This window comes from Echiichthys vipera, assembly GCF_963691815.1.
Source record: "Echiichthys vipera genome assembly, chromosome: 10".
Lineage (NCBI taxonomy): Eukaryota > Metazoa > Chordata > Actinopteri > Perciformes > Trachinidae > Echiichthys > Echiichthys vipera.
The window spans coordinates 16,042,816-16,054,913 of NC_139835.1; the positions used below are offsets into that span (position 1 = coordinate 16,042,816).

General features: G+C 38.5%; 2 protein-coding genes across 2 annotated transcripts; both read left to right on the forward strand.

Annotated features, from left to right (window-relative positions):
• The first annotated feature begins 1,749 nt into the window (after positions 1-1,749).
• ercc1 (excision repair cross-complementation group 1) lies at positions 1,750-5,563 on the forward strand. Its single transcript, XM_083921422.1, has 9 exons — positions 1,750-1,863; positions 1,950-2,348; positions 2,599-2,702; positions 2,954-3,053; positions 4,458-4,534; positions 4,792-4,891; positions 5,070-5,141; positions 5,275-5,343; positions 5,424-5,563. The coding sequence occupies exons 1-9, from the start codon at positions 1,804-1,806 to the stop codon at positions 5,484-5,486; spliced, it is 1,044 nt and encodes a 347-aa protein (XP_083777548.1). The 5' UTR covers positions 1,750-1,803; the 3' UTR covers positions 5,487-5,563.
• A 1,017-nt stretch (positions 5,564-6,580) lies between these two features.
• Positions 6,581-12,070, forward strand: prmt2 (protein arginine methyltransferase 2). The gene is made up of 7 exons (XM_083922135.1): positions 6,581-6,824; positions 6,922-7,131; positions 8,494-8,655; positions 8,996-9,160; positions 9,281-9,456; positions 11,108-11,237; positions 11,327-12,070. The coding sequence occupies exons 1-7, from the start codon at positions 6,744-6,746 to the stop codon at positions 11,465-11,467; spliced, it is 1,065 nt and encodes a 354-aa protein (XP_083778261.1). The 5' UTR covers positions 6,581-6,743; the 3' UTR covers positions 11,468-12,070.
• The last annotated feature ends 28 nt before the right edge of the window (positions 12,071-12,098 follow it).

Sequence of the window (12,098 nt, forward strand, 5' to 3'; positions counted from 1 at the left end):
TGACGGGAAAAGGTTTCCCAAAATGCCATGCTGCGCGGTTTGAATGGCGGCGTCACCGTCTCCTAGGCAACTACGTGCTACATAATGTATTTTTTATGACAAGAAAGTCTTTGATTGTAAAAAACTGTACATTTTGTACCTATTCATTTTATGTGTAAAATTATTCATTCACAAATTCAAATGTTCTAAAAACAAGCCACGAATAAATCAATTTAAAATAGAATTCGGACATTAGCCTATATTCAAACATAACATGGACTTAAAATAGCAAACCAAGGAAAACAACTGAAATTTGTAATGCCTTACATATTTTATTTTTCATGGTACCCCTATGTATATAATTTTGACTTGTTCCGTTCTTCTCTATTTCTGTATTTATGTGTGAAAATAATTGTATGGTGAAAACAAAAATATTTCCTGTTTTTTTGTCTTTATGTGCACATTCATATGTACTGTATTTCAAATCAGATCAGATATAATACATATTTTTGAAAACTATATCAAATTTGACACTAGCCTACTTAATAAAAACACTAACTACTTTTTTTTTTATAACAAACTAGGTAAATCCTCTTGTCACGGTTGTGTTCAAATGTGTGTAAATTATATCTCATTTAATGATTTTGTATTTTTGCACTAATGTCCCGTACTTTTCTTTGTTTGTAAATCCTGTTGTTTCTTGCGCCAACGTTTGACAATTTGAATGTATCTGACAAGTGAAGGTACATTTGAAAGACAGTTAATGAAAAAATGATCATATGTATTATTCCATGTGATAATATATATGATCTTATCTCTTGTACATCAGGTGTTCGTGCATGTTATACAATATATGGTGCACCTAAAGTTGCTTTTGACTTTTTTCATATACATAGACTGCATGGGTTTGCTGTTTTTCTATATCTAGTGGTAAACATTCCTTAGTTCAGCTTTATTTCTTTAAGTTGAAATTCGGCTATAATTTTTTTTTCTTCGAAATTTCACTCCATGCCTGAATTTATGGATCTGTGTTTATTGCCCCCTTTATTCATGCCTAGTTGATTTGTAAAGATTTGTAAAGTTAAGGTTACAAGATGTACTTTTTGTGATTGGGACACTATTGAACATGTTTCTGTAGATTATTTTCATGTTACTTCTTTTTGGTTTGATTAACAGAAGTACCTTTCAAACTATTTTGTAAAAAATGTAATACTAAAAAAGATGTATTTATTACTAATTAACAATCCCAAATATTCTCCAGATGAATTTACATAATTAATTTGATCATTATCTTAGCAAAAATACCATATAAATAAAAGGTTTTAACAAACTACCCTCCTTTTTATTTTTAAAGATTCAGATTTAAAAAAAAATCCACTATGGAAACCTAGAACTCAAAAATAATAAATTGGCAAAAACTATTAGATATTCTAGGCATTTTCAGATTTATTCCCTTAGTTTATCCGGTTTTGTTATTCCCACTTCCCTTTCTATGTTTTCGCTACTGTCTTTGTATATTTTATTCATGTAATTTCTATTTTCTCCATTCAGAAATGCATTGCATTGTATTGTGTACAACAACCTGTATGAAAAGTAATGTTTATATTGAATCTTGAACAAAAATTAAAAATGAAATAAATAAAATAGAATTCTGATCCACACTCCATTTCAGAAGGTGGCGGTAATGCGCACTAGAAAAGTTGTTTGCCCACCGCCGTAAAATAAGAAGTAGTAGAAGAAGAAGAAGAAGAAGAAGAAGAAGAAGAAGAACGTCGGTTTGTTTTTAATTCTCAGTACTTGGAAAGTCTTCATCAGCTCAAAGACATGAAGAAGAGGTTTAACATCAACCTGGACGACTCTGCTTTCGCCAAAGAAAGAACACCGGTGGGTATTTTGCTAAAGACGCGAGTGTTTGACCATGATTTATCTAATTTCTCGACTCTCAGATCGGTTTCCCATGTGTATTCCAGCCAAAGCCGCAGTTTCAACCTTCATCTAAAGGAGGACCCGTTACCTCAGCCTCATCTGCAGCAAAGCCCGTGGACCAGCCTCTCTCCTATGCAGAATATATCGTCCAGAGTAAAAGCAGTGTGACGGCTGCTCCCGCGCAGAGAGAGGGTCCCTCCGAGCCGCTCAGGACTGTAGGTGCTGGAGCTCCTGATCTGAGGCAAAGCGAGCCGGATTCAGTGTCAGGAACAGTTCAGCACTGTGATGAAGGGACTGAAGATGGATCTGGAGGGGCTAATAAGAGCGTGGAGACACAGGTGGCTGGCACAGACCAAAAAGAAGGGAACTGTCAAAGGACGTATACAGTCCAGGGTCCAAAACCAGTGGGGTCCGGGAGCAGCATCATTGTCAGTCCTCGACAGGTAACCACCAGCATGCATGCGCCTCTTGATTTGGGCGACATAACATATTATGTTTGAGCAAGAAACCAGGAGTTCTCCCCATCCATACATCTATCCTCTGCACATTCTGATTCTCATTCAGTTACTAGGTTTACTTGGTAACTTAGATGGTTAATGCTACCGCCCATGTTTCTTTGTTTTCAGACTTGTTAGACTTGCTCAGCAGTTGATATCTCATTGCATATTTTGTTTCCACATTACATTTGTTTAGAGGGGAAATCCCATCCTGAAGTTTGTGAGGAGTGTTCCTTGGGAGTTTGGAGATGTTGTACCAGACTATGTCCTGGGCCAGACAACGTGCGCTATGTTCCTCAGGTGGGTTTTTGTGCCTTGGGAGTAGTGTGTATGTGAGATCCAGAAGGGTTGTTTGTATGTTAACGTAGTAGAGGAGGAAAGGATGTGTGCTCTGTTTAGTTTTCGTAACAGCGTGTCATGCACTGTAAATCATTTTTGATGAGCACAGATTTGTTTAATGAATATTTGATTTGCAAAATGCCCTCTCTCATTTGCTTACCCCCCTCTTTTTTTGTTTTCGCTGTGATGTTGGTTGTGGTCGTGTCCTAAAGTCTGAGGTATCACAATCTCAATCCAAACTATATCCACGACCGTCTCAAGCAGCTTGGACAGACTTTCACCCTGCGAGTGTTACTGGTACAAGTAGATGTGGTGAGTTAAAAGGATGATTCAGGATCAAATCTTTATATTATCTTTTCAATATTATCAATTATAATAATTACTCAATAATATTTATCAAACTCTAAAGATGGGGAAGACCCGTATCAGATCTACAGGACGCTTATTTGCATTTAAAAAGGCTTCATACATGCTGCATCAAATCAGTTAAAAAGAAAACACATGTTCTAAAATCAAATCGAAATCGGATTATTGTTCCATTTATCAATTTGCCTAGAGAGAAAAAAGTATAATTACTATTGTGGTACACTCCAGATATTTCAAAACCTTTAAATACTGCTCTTGTGAAATCTACATCTGAACTCCTTTTATGCCAGGAGTGAAGATCGGCTTCTAGATTCTGTTTAAAGTTTCCTGCTAAAGCAGTTAAAGACTGATTCTTAAAGCGCAATACCAGCGTAAAAGCATCCCATGGTCTTTGTCGGCATTAATATACATCAAATATGCCATTGAGACATTTTCTTTCGTTGATCACCTATTAACAGAGAAATCCCGGAGCGTCGGTAGCAGCGAGACATGATACTGCTAATGCTGAGTAGCTCGGGCAGAGCGCTGAACCATCCAAAACGGCCTTTTTAAGCACTAATATTGCTCAAAATAGCACCAAACCTCTGCAGTAGCATTATAATAGTCCCTACACAAAAAAATCAAGCACCAACAACCTAGTTAGCCAACCCGGAGTTTATTAAAAAACTATTTTACAATGCTACACCCTTTAGCAGCCGGCTACATCCTTATTGAGAGGCAGTCTATACAAGTCGATTACCGAATACACTGGAGTCCAAGGTGGAGAGTTGAAGTGAACTCCAGTGCATCCGTTTGCATGTGTGAAAGGGTTTCTGGTAAACTGATAATTCTGGTAGCAAAATCATAGAAGCAAATTGATAACAAAAATTGAGAAACAAAAATACGCCTAAATTTCTGTTGGCTTGTTAGTTAGCCATACCAGCTCTCGGTTCGATAACGTCATTTTCCATTCCAAAGTGCTGACAAGGATCAGAACAATTCAGCAACATTATATTTAACAAAATGAAACAGCCCATACAACACACTATACTGTTGAAGGAGAGCTGTATTGTAAGCTATCCATGCAGAACAATTAATTTGTAATGTTTCCTTAATGGGATTTGTTTCACTAACAGTGGTGTAATTGAAGTCTGCAAAGTGCAGCTGGAGGCAATCTTAGCGCAGAATGTAGGGAAATATAAATGCCAGAGTTGACAAATACTAGATACTGTATGAGGAAAAACTCAGATGTTGTTAAAAAAAAAATCTTTTCAGGACATATCTACGTTTGTGCAACATAGAGATGTCTCTAGCCCCAAGTTCCATTTATAAGGCTTCAAAAGTAACTGCGTTTTTTTCTCACTGACATAGAAAGATCCTCACCATACGTTGAAGGAGCTGGCTCGCATCTGCATCATGGCTGACTGCACACTCATCTTGGCCTGGAGGTGAGACCTGCAACAGTTGTGTTAAATGTGTTATTCAATGCATATTTTGGTTTGTAATGTATATTTAAAGTCTTTTCAAACTTCAGGCATCTAATTGTAACATTCATAAGATATGTTGTTTTATTCTGACTTGGATCAACAGATCTTTTTTCTTTTGATCAGGCAACATTGTGCCTGATAATGAACTTATAAACCAAAAATGAAATACATATAATGAATAAAACCTAGCTAATATTTTCCTCATGTTCATTTGACAGTCCAGAGGAGGCAGGGCGTTACCTGGAAACGTATAAGTCATACGAAAAGAAACCAGCAGACTTACTGAAGGAGCAAGTCGAAAAAAACTATCTGTCAAAGGTGCGTGTGTTGTTAATGTGATCATTTTGCCAATTTGGAACATATGGAAGTCATTTAAATGTGATTGACTGAAGAGAGTTTGAAGCAGTCACAAATAATGTCAAGGAAAGAGTGGGAGATTAAAGTGTTTTTCAGTTTTTGAGCAATACAATGCTCATTTGGATGGGTTTGTTTTAAGGTTACTGATTGCCTGACCACTGTGAAGTCTATAAACAAGACCGATGCCATCACCTTGTTGTCCACTTTCTCAGTGAGTACCACTACAGCGAGAATTCTTCCTCGTATTGCTGTTATACTATCGTCAGTGGATATGCACAGACATATCCACAGGCTGTTTTCATGGCGTTCTCTGAGATGATGGATTTTGTGCTTTTTTTTCCCAGTCTGTTGAGGGAATCATCAGTGCCTCTAAGGAAGACTTGGTTCTCTGTCCGGGCCTTGGACCACAAAAAGTGAGTAAAAATACATGTGCACCATATGAATATACAGAAAGTAGATGGAACATTACCATGTTGTCACTTTGTGCTTGCAGGCGCGGCGACTCTATGATGTGCTGCATAAACCCTTCCTCAAGTCAAAGACAAAAGACAGCTGAAACATCTAACCAAGGGTGTGTGACATGCTGAGTTGGTCACTGTGTAGAACAGCATGCAAACACACACTTCAGAGGAGTGAAACAAATGCTACAAACACTCTTGATTTACTGCGATGAAGAAAGAAACGTGTCCGAGACTGAGAATTTACTGGGGATTTAAGGTCTTCAGGTGTGAACTCTTTTGCTGTTAAAGCTGCACACTGGTGCTACGCTGTGATTTATTGTTTGATATTGTGAATTGTTGAATTCATTTTTTTATGAAAATAGATATTTGTGATATTTGTATACTATGAAGTGTATTGTTAAGTCTTTCTTACAGTAACTGTGTTTTCAACAACAGACAACCAGTGGGTGTTTAAATGTGTTGCTTTTTTTTGAAGAAACTAGGGATAAATTATAAAAATAATAAAACATGTATTTTTTATATGAAAACTTTTAAACTAAGCTCTTTGGTGGGGGGATGATACCATGGACTGTATAAAAAAGGGTGATACCCCACCTTGGGCTAACACTAAACTGCTGAATGTCTGTACTCAGTATACATATGTACTTGAATGACTGAGGTACCTCTTTAAATATGAAGAAGATCGAGTAACGAGTAAACTAAAAGCAGTAGTGCTTGTTTTTAAGTACCGGTAGGCTAAGTCCCATCTATTGGAGAGCGCCGTGCTGCCTTTAAGTGCTCCTTTCACCATTTTACTGTGAGTACTTTGAAATAAGCTGTAAATTGGGCTGTAGCAAAGAATGTAGCCTAACGGATGCTATATGAAGACTAACAGAGAGGACAGCGTGTCAAAAAATGACAATGGTGTCAAAATATTGAAGAAACTACTTCATACGCGTGATTCTGGTATTATAATGAAAGCCAAAAGACTATTAAACAAGTTAAAACAAGAACAAACATTTAACAGCAAACATTTGATTTGCCATTACTGTGTGACACACTCACGCGGTCGCGTAAGCTACGGAACATCTCTTTTGGACCGTTAATACACATCCGATTTATAGTTCTGATATTTCCGACAGCACGTGAAGGTGCGGTCACGGCACCTGACGTCAAAGGAGGAAGTGTTCGTCGCAGTTGAAGTGTTTGGTTGTAAGCGGTCTTTTGTAGTGTTATCATCATGGTTATCATGCATTTCCTAACACGATAGATGCCCTCTCAGCTATCCATAACTGTACCGCTCATTTCACAAAGGTTCTTTACACATATTGTGTTCAGCTAGTTTCTTTCAGTGAACCAAACAAAACAACAGCATGCAGGCAGAGAACCAGGATGATGCATCTGTTGAAGAGTATGTAGCCCTGTCTAGTTTCAATGGAAATGGCAGCGACCAGGTTAGAGACCCACAAGGAGGCTCGGCGAGGCTAATAACCGCACACCTTTCTCCACCGGAAAGTTTGAGTTTGTAAAACTTCTGTGTTTGTTCCGCAGCTTAGTTTCAGCAGCGGGGACAGGCTGCTACTTCACGCCAAGCCCACATCAGAGTGGTGGTGGGCAGAGCTGCGTGGGGTCGTAGGTTATGTCCCTGCCAGCTACCTGCGCCATGGCCAGGATGCTGCTGCTGCTGAGGTAGAGGAGGAGGACACCTCTCTGGAGGACCCATGGCAAGATGAAGAGTACTTCGGCAGTTATGGGACACTGGTTAGATCTTCGAATTAGGGGTCGACCTATGTGGGGTTTTCTATGGCCGAACTTCTATAAATGAAGTCAGCTGACATGGATTTTTTCTCTTTTCCCTCTATCTGATACAATATAACAGTTTAATAATACAAATTATACCAAAAAATGAATAAGGGATTAGATTTCTCAGCCATTTTAGCAACTATTGAAAAAATCAAAACAAACAAAAGTACGAAGTTGGTACATTTATTTTTTTAGATAAAAAAAAGGACATTCAGCCTCTTTACATGGGGCGGTATATTATATTTTTTGAAAGTAATTTATTCCATTACAATGTAATATATTTTGCACAAAAATAGTTTATCAAGATAATTTGGGGAATCGTTTATAGTAGCCTATGATAGTTAATAGTAGTAATCAGAATGTTTTAAGCATCCACCCAAAACTGTCCTAAAGCATGTTTTTTGTTTGTTTGTGACACTGTCACAAGGCGAATGGCCATAATCTTAGTGACTGAAAAAATAAATACTAGTAATCATAATAATAACGACTTTGTTTACTCATATTACACAGTCTGTGTGATGAGCGTGCACTAAACTAAGCAGATAATCGGCTTAATCTGCTCATGTGTTAGTTGATGCCGATAATTTAAAAATAGCAAAAATCATCACTGATTAATCGGCAGGTCGGTCTACCTGCACCTTAAATTATATTTTTTTGCATTTCATCATAGATGTATTGGCATATACTTTATTCATAGCCTAGTTAGTCTCCAAGTTTCGCATGCTGATAATTTAAAGGGGGACTGTGGCTCAGGAAAGTCAGGCAAGTCCATTCACCATCACCAAAGTATAAAACCCCCACACAGCCATGCATTTCAGGATGGTAGTTAGAAAAGATGAACATGTAGAGACCTGAAACATAAGGCGATATTGAGTGGTGAGAGAGAGATCTGAGTGATTCAAAGAATATCTAGACTAGAAATGTTGGAAAATCAAACCTGGAATATGTGAATTAGATGTAAATTTGTGCCGTTCAGCTATTAATCTTCAGGCTAACCATGAAGTGTTTGTCTGTTTTGATTTCACAACAGCATTTTTCTCAGTGACCTTTTCATCTGATAATTCCACTTTTCCTCACTCTGTGTTTGCCTGTCAATCAAAGCAAACTAGGAACATACATGGATACGTGATTGGTTGTTGATGAGTGGACAGCCTACTGCATTTTAAAACAATTATTGAACTATTGGATTATTTCAGAATGTATTTCATCTTTATTTATTATATTACACCTGGGTCTTTATAAAAATACATGCAAAACTGCCTGTACCGTGTAAAATATTGTACAATAAGTTACGGGTCATGACGTTTTTTTATCACACAGAGGCTTCACTTAGAGATGCTGTCAGATAAGAGCCGCACCGAGGCGTACCGCAAGGTTATTCTCTGCAACAGTGCTTCTCTGAGGAATAAGGTGGTGATGGACCTCGGCTGTGGGACTGGCATCATCAGCCTGTTCTGCGCTCAGTTGGCACAACCCTCAAAGGTAAAATATATCTGATATATACTTTCTTAACAAAAATGTTGTTGAAATTAGACCACATTTGCATAAAGAAACACCCAACTTTAATGAAAAAAAAAAAGATTTTTACCCAGAAATGTAGTTTAAAGCTCTGAGTACATCTCAAATGTACAAAAACCCCAAGAAAAATAACCTGAAATATGACAAATGTGATCCGAATCTCTGTATAATGTACCAAACTGCTCTGTTTACTATCAGGAACACTGTATATACTTCCATCTGCTGGACAACGTGTGTTGCTACATGGTATAAACAGCATGGTGTATATAGAGTGTCTCAGTTTACATGTGGTATTGTACTATAGGTGTATGCTGTGGAGGCAAGCTCCATGGCAGAGTACACCAGACAGCTGGTGAAGCAGAATGGCTGTGAGGAGGTGGTCACGGTGCTCCAGGGACGAGCCGAGGAGATCGAGCTACCTGATCAGGTGGATGTCCTGGTGTCTGAGTGGATGGGGAACTGCCTGCTGGTAATAATGACACTGCTGCTATTACTAATAATACACGTATTTGTGTGAAGATTTGTTCTACTTGATCTTCACTCTCAGTGATATACCACATTATGTTTCTGTCTCCTTCTTTTGGTCTAGTTTGAGTTCATGGTGGAGTCAGTTCTACTGGCCAGGGACCGCTGGCTTAAGGAAGGCGGAGTGATGTGGCCCTCATCTGCGGCTCTCACCCTCGTGCCATGTCAGGCCAACAGCTATTATGCAGAGAAAATGGCCTTCTGGGAGCAGCCCTATGGCCTGGACTTCACTCCTCTTCAGTAAGTCACATGTTCTCACTTATGTACAATAAATCAGAATCATAGAAAGCCTGAGCAGCAGATTAAAGCCCACTGACACCCCTACACTAATTAACACAAGGTGTCTCGATACACAAAGTATATCTATCACCACAAATACAACATTACAATAAAGGTTTAATGTCATAGGACTTTTTCTTATATAACCTTTTTATTTTGTATTGTTTGCACAATTTAAAAACATTCATAACAATTACAACAACAAAAAAGAAACATAATAGACTGTGCAGGACGAGGAAAAAAACCCAGGGGGCTAATTTAATCCTCCACCAAAAAACAATTCACAAAGTTATTGAGGTTTCACAATTCAGCAGCACGCAGAAAATAATAGAAGTGATGGTAAACTTATGACAAAATAAGTTTGGTAGCAAAAACAAGAAAGAACAATAATAATTTCCATTAAAAAAAAAATATATATACACTTTTTTTTACTGTACATCTGAGTAAAACATAGACAACAATACATGAAGTAAATAATTTACAAAACAGCAATTAGATGCTTTTTAAGCATCTTTTGTAACACTCTATCAACATACCTTTATTAGCCAAATAGAAAAAGTCATTCCATAATTTGGTTTCCCGAAATCTTATTGACAATTGACCTCTATGAGTGAGAAATTTAGAGGATGATGAATATGAAAGTAACTGAGTTTGCTTTAAAATAAGACCTAAACTGGTCTGGAATATTCCCTTCACTTAAATGTATTTTGTAAATATAAACACATGTTTGAAAAATATTTGTCATAAAGTTTCTGAAATAAAGGGGCAGATGAAATATGCGACTCTGATCGGGTTGCAATCCGAACAAAACGTTTCTGGAGGACCAAAGTTTTGTGAAGAGTAGTCGGGAAAAGTACTCCCCCAAATGATATTACAATATGAAAGACAAGGATAAATCAAGCTGTAATATAGTGTGTGGATACATTTAGTCATGACGAGATGACCAACCCTCCTTATTATACCAATAGATTTATTAATGTTTTCACTAACCCAGTTAGTAATTTTTCACAAGGACATGTCAATGTAAATGATTTTATTGCATGATATTACTCCTCTGATTTGTATTATTAAATCTGTGGGTGTTTGAACCAAGTTTGCCTAGTGGTGTTGTATTGTGCACAAGCTCTGCATTTGTAATTTCCATCAGGGATTGATATGATTGCAGGATCACTAACGTTAGCTCCATGGGTCGGAAGCCCGGGTTCTGTGACCGTCCATCCACCGGTGGGGCGCCAGGAGTTGCACATGCCTTAATGCAATGCAATGCAATGTTAAACAAAATATTTTAAAATATCATATCAGAGTAATCCTCAAAGCAATTTCAGTCAAAAACAACTGGACTGGTTGTTTGTCTAGGAAGACTTTTCACCTCTCATCCAAGAGGCTTCATCAGTTCATGTACGCATCTGACCGTTTTTTGACTGAAATTGCTTTGAGGATAACGATGACCTGGACAAATGAGAACATTCACAGGCTCATATCAGAGTAGTTTTTTAAGTGTCTGGAGTGGGAATTTGAATTCTATTTCACCTTTTCCCTGTTCACTCATATAAGATATCTGTGGCAGCAACTTCATTTCCCCATGGTGCTGAATAACGTTTCCTCTGTGCAGGCCCTTGGCACAGCAGGAGTTCTTCACCAAGCCTAAGTTCAGCCACATCACTGAGCCTGATGACTGCCTCACTGCTCCCTGTGATGTCCTATGCCTTGACATGTACACTCTGCAGGTCAAGGACCTGGAGGTATTGGGTGTGACTTTTTGTAGTAGGGATAGGTCCACCCACACAAGTGGGATGTGGTAACTAAGAGAGCCCTGTGTTTCATTTCTCAGGAAATAAAGGGTCAGTTTCAGTTTTGTGTGAAAAAGGCTGGAGTTTTCCACGGATTCACCGCCTGGTTCACTGTTAATTTCGAGAGCCTGGAGACGGGAGGTGCAACAGTGGAGCTAAACACCGGACCTAACTCTGAGTAAAACAGCAAAAACACTTTCTCACACTGTTGTGCAGTGACAACATGGATTATAATGTGCTCCTGAGCCCTTAAAGCACATTTTTAACAGCTCATTCAGATAGTTCAAATGATAAGAAATTTGGGAGAAAAAAACGATACGTTGGACTATATAAACATTGTCTGAGTATCTCTACTTTGTCTTAAAAAAGTCAGAAACTGGGGTTTCCCGGTGGCTCAGTGGTTGGAGCAGGAGCCCCATACTAAAAGGCTCAAAGTCCTTGTTGCAGCAGCCCAGATTCGACTCTGACCTTTGGCCCCCATGCCCCCCCCCCCCCCCCCCCCCCCATTTCCTGTCAAAATACTGTCCTATCTCAAATAAAGGCATGAAAAATCATTAAAATAAATAAAAAAAACAACTCAGAAACTGCAAAGTATGACAATATTAGGTAGACTCTTTTCTCTCCAGGCCAACACATTGGAAGCAGACTCTGTTCATGCTGGACAGGCCAGTTAGTGTGTGTGCTGGAGACTCCATCAGTGGAACCATTCTCCTGGGCAGGAACCCTGTCTGGAGACGCCACATGACCGTTACCCTGCACTGGAGCATCAACAGAGGCACACAGGAGACAGACAACTGCCAGGCAAACATTTAA